Genomic DNA, 6995 nt, shown 5'->3' on the forward strand with positions numbered 1-6995 from the left:
TTTTGACAGCCATTCCCGCCTTGACTTTGAATAACGGGGCGTGTCTTTAGCTTTTTGTCCAATGGAGACAAGCATGTGATAAATATGTATGAGCCTTTGTCCAATCCACAGTTGTGGAGGCTATTTTAAACGCGTGCCGGGACTGACCAATCAGGAAGGTCTCGTAGTGAGCTAGCGCGAGGCTGTGTGGTGTTTTATATAGAGGGAGCGCGAGACTGTCAGTGACTGAAGAGAACAGACAACAGGACAAACATTAACTGAAGGTCTGTATGAAACACTTCATTTTAAATTTGCTCTTTGGGCCCAGTGTCCTCATTTAAGCGTTATTTTAATTATGTATGGGCTTATTTAGTGCGTTAAGTATAATTTTATGTAATTAAACCCGTTTATTCTTTTAGAAATTCGTTTAACAGTGAAACGTTAAAGATAGTTTGTATTTAATTCGATATATGCTATTTTGTTTTCCATTTCTAATTCGTAACCCGGCGATTTTAGAGGGATAACCCGAAGTTGCGGGACGAACGTGTTTTTAAAATGGCTGGCGATGTAAGAATCTGGTTCAGACAAACCACAGGCTGCCCAGTGGTCTGGAAAGCTGTCGTGAAGTTTACGACATATCGTCGCTATATTTGCTGTGTACCTGTTTCACATCGTTGCACGTTTTGTAAGTTCTGAACACCACTGAGCTGTTAAAGCGCTGCTGACTGCCAATGCCAGTCATTGCTGATTTAAATCTGCCTTTGTTACAAACGTGTTTGCGCCGGGCGCGAAATTAATGAATCCTACTTAGGGGCAGGATTTGGTGATGAATATTTATTAGTTTTCGCTGACGTTGTTTCATTTCCCAGCGCGTCCATTCACGCTACCTAATTAAATAATATCATTATTTATGATCACAGCCTTAACCATAGTAGTATTCGTTAATTCTCCTGCTCACTGACGCTTATCTACATACGTCAACGTTGCAGCCAATCAGGCATGCAAGGCGAACGTCACAGTGCGTAATTAATATTCATAAGCCGTACTTTCTCCATAGTAGGATTCGCAAATTCGCGTGCCACACATAACTTGTAAAACTTGGCAAAAGCTCACCACTGCATACAGTGTGTCTAACCAATATATATATATATATATATATATATATATATATATATATATATATATATATACACACACACATATAAAAATATGTGTATATATATGTCCTGTAAGTGTCTGCTGTGAAAATGGGGCCGTGCAAGTCATTGATCTCGCGGAGATAAGAGGCCATGTTAATGAATGGATCCTGATTGAAGAGATGCGGCCAGTCTTGCCTTCAAACGATGGCCTGTTTTTAGAAAACATCAAAATTATCAATATAGCGGTGAAAAGTTTAGTCTCCTCAATTTGCACCTTACAAAATGGAAGATCAATTAATCGTTTTTGACACTGCATGTCATTAGTTTCTTGCAGGGGCGGACTGGCCGTCGGGAGCACCGGGCGTTTTCCGGTTGGCTACTGGGTAATTTGGGCAAGTACCGGCCGGTCCTACAGGCGATATAGGCGGCTTCAACATGCCCGCGCGGACCCCATTACAGAGTGAATATTCAAAAGACTCTGTAAAGTCAAACTAATAGACTGACTTTTATTTTGAAACTACTTGCACATTGTAGCAGTACATTGTCATTTGCATAATTTATTCATACCGCAGGAGCTTAAGTGCAGCTTGCTAAATAATGAAAAATATGAAATTTTAGTTATAAAGATGCAACAAACAGAGTGAAAATGAGCAAATAATCTGCAAAGTTCTACACTTTGAGGTATGTTTGTTTATTTTTACATATTTATATTTGTTTATTTATATATGTACATATTCGGGCCAAATGTTTTTTTTTTTTTTTTTTTTTTCCCCCAAACACAATTTGAAATTGAGCCGGAAAATGAAATCAATGAGCCTGTTTGTTGTGGTGTGTTGCGGGCTGGGTTTGGTGTGCCGCTCTGGGCCAGAAAGTCCAGGGCTACTTTTATTCCCAGTCTGCCACTGGTTTCCTGTGATATGATGTCAGAGTGATCACATAAAATGAAAATAAGACCATCTTAACATGCTTAAAGTTTGTCTAATCAGTTTGACCCTTTATTTATATACACAACTTTTATTGCAAGGTGTTTTATTTTTATTTTTCTTATTTATAATATCCAGTAATATACTTGGGTTTTTGGTATAATTTTTGGTTTACTGTATTATGCGCACTTCTAGGTGATCTTTTGGCGTAGTAACAATGGCAAAAGGCGATCCAGGGAAGCCCAAAGGCAAGATGTCTGCCTATGCTTATTTTGTGAAGACATGCCGGGAAGAACACAACAAGAAGGACCCTGGAGTCACCGTTAACTTCTCAGAATTTTCCAAGAAGTGCTCTGGGAGATGGAAGGTAAGTAGATTGGCTTTGAGATGTCTGTATACTGAAATTGAGTTTAAAGCGACGCATTTGAAGAAGCCTGAATGTGGCATCTCAGAAGAAATTTTCATTTATTTTAGACTATGTCACCAAAAGAGAAGACTAAATTTGAAGACCTGGCCAAACAAGACAAGGCCCGGTATGACCAGGAAATGATGCATTACAATCCAGGAAAGAAGGGTAAGAAGCAGAAGAAAGACCCCAATGCTCCAAGGCGGCCACCGTATGTATCCTCACCTTCAGCCTTTTAGAGTTGGCAAATAAACCAACTTATTATGGTTCTTCTGAATGAAATCATGTTCAACTTAAAAAAAAAAAAAAAAAAAAAAAAATGTAAATGTTTTTTTGTTTTTTTTTAAGTTTGTCTTTGCCTTTCCAGGTCTGGCTTTTTCCTGTTCTGTGGTGAACACAGGTCCAGTATCAAAGTCCAGAACCCCAGCCTGGGCATTGGTGATGTAGCCAAGAGGCTGGGTGAGATGTGGAGCAATCTGTCCGATTCAGAGAAGCAGCCCTTCCTGTCCAAGGCCAACAAACTCAAGGACAAGTATCGGAAGGTGAAGAATGGAAAAAAGATTCTATTAAAAGGAAATTTACTCTTCTAGGGATGCCATACATAGCTGCATTACATACTTCATATTCCAGTCACAATTTACTGTCCACATATGGGAAATTTAAGCGAATATAGATATACCATGACATGTTTTTCTGTCTCATATTCTGTTCTTGTTGTATTTGAGCACCTAAAACGAATGGACCGGCCACATTCAGAGCAGCGTGTTAAGATGAACCGTTTTAAAGTGCTCTGATAGGCGTACTGTCTACGGAGGTTTGCACTAAACTCCCACGAAAATACAAGTGAGGATTTTTATAGTTTCACTTTAATTTTATTTGTGCAATGGCAAATGTTCTTGTCATTTACATTGTGTGTATGAGCCATGCAGGAGAGACGCTTGCTTGCTCCATTACTCTCGAGATGATAAAGAAACATATTTTCAAATGCATATAGAATTTGAAAAGTTTTCCTTCATGCGAAATAAGGGCTTGTAGGTTTTATCGGAGAGCCTTAAGATAACGTGAGAGAGTGAAGAATTTAGGATAGAAATACAGTATACATGATTACTATTGCATAATGTAATATAATTGGTGGTGTTGTCCGGGTTTCATAAATGATATAACATATAAAGTATTACTTTTTATGTAATTCTATACCTGTGCAATAATTAAGGAAAAATTCAATTTTCTTTAAAGCCTTAAGTAATCATATAGCCCCATTTTATTATGATTTCAAGTTAAATATCAATACATTTCTAAAGGTGTAGGCCTATCTGTCATAAGCACAAGTACACCTTAAGAAGTAGGACAATTTGTATGACAATTACTTATCATAATAAACCCAAATTTCATAATTGTGACAGCCCTAGCTGCAATGGAGTCTGAGTTCTTAAGGAGCTGTGGTGTGAACAACAAGGGGTCTGAGACCACATTAATGTGAAGAGGACCAAAAAAGAAGCTGGGTCCTCTTAAGTCCACTTACATTGTGAACACCAAAAGCACTGAGGTCATTTGCGGCCGATTCCCTTTCTAGTTCACTTTAACCGAACTGGGTTTGGTTCACTTAAAACGTACTATATGTGAGACCACCCTAAGCGGACCAAAAAGTAAACTGTGAAAAAGACCCAGTTCTCTCTGCGTTCACACTGTCAGTGGCCTTGAAAGTGGGTTCGGATCCCTTTTTGGTCCACTTGACCCCTTAAATGTTTTGCATTCACACTGTTGTTTTTGTGGAACCCAGACCACTTTTTAAAATAAATGGAATGATTACTATTATAAATACGGTTATAATTAAATTAAGAGTACAGTTAGCGCTACACATTAACTTGTGAGATTATTAAATGTGTTAAATACGCTTAAAATGAATAATCAGCATGAGTACAGGTGTCTGTTCAATAAAACATATTTTATTGATCTTCTGCATCAGAAAAATAACTGTATTACAGTGTAAATATACAACATTTTGTTTTTATACATTAAGAGGGAAAATCAATGCATTAAATGGAGTGCATAGGATATTTATATAAATAATACTGTATTTAGAGGCAACATTCAAGAAATTGGATCATGGTTGATTAGTCATATTACCAACATAAAAATACGAACGATCATGGTTTTATAAATTGACCGCCTCGGGTTACTGAGATCGTTTGGAGTGTTCACATATGTGCCAAAAATCCCGCAAACCATACTCGGACCCCTGAAACGGAAAACGTGAAAACGCCCTTAAACTTGTATTTACTGAATTCTGAATAGCTCTTGTTAGACTCGCATGAACTTGGTAAGAGTTCTAAAAAAATAATTGTTCTTAACTTGCATTAACTGAGTAATTAAGCTTGCCCTTTATAGCTGAAGCAGTCTCCGCTTTAACAAACATCATATACCTTGACTGTGTTGAGCTTTAAGAAGAGTAGTTCAATTAGTTGTCAAAAGTATTGATGGACTGATATATCGGCCAGACTAATTAATTTGGCTGAAATTTGGCCATTTTGCAAGCATCAGCCAAAGACTGTTCGCTTGGATGATAAACAAGTGTTTAAACTTTCCCTTGTCAATTCCAAAATCTACAAAAAGGTTTGACAATGGACAGTACACAGATACATATCTGTATCGGCCATTGGAAAAACCCACATCAGTCGACCAGTTTAAACGGTACTTCCACCTCGTGGAGCAGTGCAAAGCTTACAAATTGCAACTCCACTGTCATTGTCACCCAATTCAAAATAATTCCACACGAGACATTTTCTTTTCATGTTTATAACCACTCCTTTTTGACAGGAAACAATTGACCCAGGTTATCGGCTGTTTTAAACAGTTGGTTGATGTTCAGTGGTGAAGATGATTGCTTTATCGGCCAATACATGGGTGCATCTCTACTTCCGTGCAATACAAAAGTATGTTAGGCATGATTAATGTGTCTTCCGTCTCCACTTTTTTTTTTTTTTTTTTTTTTTTTTTTTTCCCCCATCCAATGCAAGTTAAAGATGACTTTAGGCTGTCAGTCATTTTAAAGGTGTGCCAGAATGGTGGAAAAAAAAAAATCGACTAGTCATCCATCAACTGACTAAACTCATTTCTCACAACATTGAGAGACTGAACTTCTCGAGCATTTTTGCGTGTTGATGGCTATGGTTAGCAGTGTTTAATCTCCTCTGGAGATTAAATGGGTTTGAATGGGTCATATAGGTTTGTAATGACATGAGGGCGAAACCTTTAATGATAGGGAAGGGGCTACCACCTCGTTTAATTCTGTACGACCACAAGTAATGGAGAAGATGCACTTTCAAAAGGTTGCCTTTGTCTCTGATATTCTGGTTGCTGATCTTAACAAGGGTCCCCCAACACATTCTGAAGTTCTCATGTTGACTTTCCTTTCTCAGGACTTGGCAGACTATAGAGGAAAGGGCAAAGGAAGTGGAGGAGCATCATCTGCCAAATCCAAGCCCAAGGATGATGATGATGATGAGGAGGAGGAAGATGAGGAAGAAGAGGAAGAGGATGATGATGAGGATGACTAAAAAACGTTGTCTCCTAATTGAGCAGTAAAAGTTGTTTTTGTTCGCTGCCAATTAGTTTGAGTTGAGTCTGGGTCTAACAGGTCTTGTTGTCTAGGCTGCTTTACACTGATCACCAGTAGAAACGCCCAATGCAATGCATGCAAGCTCTGACTTTAGACAACCAAACTTTCGTCATGCTGGGTTTGCTGGTGGTCCTGTTAAAGCTTGCTATTAAACTGTATTGGCAAAATATTTCCTTACCGTTCAACATTAAATATAATTGCTAGCAGTACATACTCTTTTAAAACTATTTAAGGTGGTGTGTTTCTGTATGGCTGTTCACTTAAAAAAAAAAAAAATGTCATACTCTCTCCCTGCTTTCAGAATGCACAGTTTAAGAATATACTTCAGATTTCTTTTTCCTGTTTGGCCCCATAACCTTCCTGCATTGAGGATGTTTGTGTTGTGTGATTTTAATATTATTTGTGTCATTTTGAATGAGTACATTGATACATTTTATCTGTGGAGAGTCTGGGGACATTTCAGCTTTAACCAGAGGCAAGTGATCAGTTTTTGCTGGGGTAAGCTCTTATTTGCACCTTCAATATGTTACTTTGGTTATATGTACAGGTGCATCTCAATAAATTAGAATGTCGTGGAAAAGTTCATTTATTTCAGTAATTCAACTCAAATTGTGAAACTCGTGTATTAAATAAATTCAATACACACAGACTGAGGTAGTTTAAGTCTTTGGTTCTTTTAATTGTAATGATTTTGGCTCATATTTAACAAATCCCACCAATTCACTATCTCAAAAAATTAGAATACATCATAAGACCAATAAAAAAAAACATTTTTAGTGAATTGTTGGCCTTCTGGAAAGTATGTTCATTTACTGTATATGTACTCAATACATGGTAGGGGCTCCTTTTGCTTTAATTACTGCCTCAATTCGGCGTGGCATGGAGGTGATCAGTTTGTGGCACTGCTGAGGTGGTATGGAAGCCCAGGT

The 6995-nt window shown here is 37.8% G+C and overlaps 1 protein-coding gene across 5 annotated transcripts; it reads left to right on the forward strand.

Annotated features, from left to right (window-relative positions):
* Positions 1-135: 135 nt before the first annotated feature.
* LOC127431063 (high mobility group protein B3-like) lies at positions 136-6715 on the forward strand. Of its 5 annotated transcripts, XM_051681295.1 has the most exons (6): positions 192-263; positions 1443-1578; positions 2237-2408; positions 2516-2658; positions 2815-2989; positions 5867-6715. In XM_051681295.1, exons 3-6 carry the CDS (start codon positions 2259-2261, stop codon positions 6002-6004), a joined length of 606 nt encoding a protein of 201 aa, XP_051537255.1. In that variant the 5' UTR covers positions 192-263; positions 1443-1578; positions 2237-2258; the 3' UTR covers positions 6005-6715. The 5 variants fall into 5 exon arrangements, with proteins under 5 accessions (XP_051537256.1, XP_051537255.1, XP_051537257.1 ...); XM_051681296.1 differs by lacking the exon at positions 1443-1578 and having other exon boundaries at positions 136-263; XM_051681297.1 differs by lacking the exon at positions 192-263 and having other exon boundaries at positions 1458-1510.
* Positions 6716-6995: the final 280 nt, after the last annotated feature.

Source organism: Myxocyprinus asiaticus, chromosome 40 (assembly GCF_019703515.2).
Source record: "Myxocyprinus asiaticus isolate MX2 ecotype Aquarium Trade chromosome 40, UBuf_Myxa_2, whole genome shotgun sequence".
Taxonomy (NCBI): domain Eukaryota; kingdom Metazoa; phylum Chordata; class Actinopteri; order Cypriniformes; family Catostomidae; genus Myxocyprinus; species Myxocyprinus asiaticus.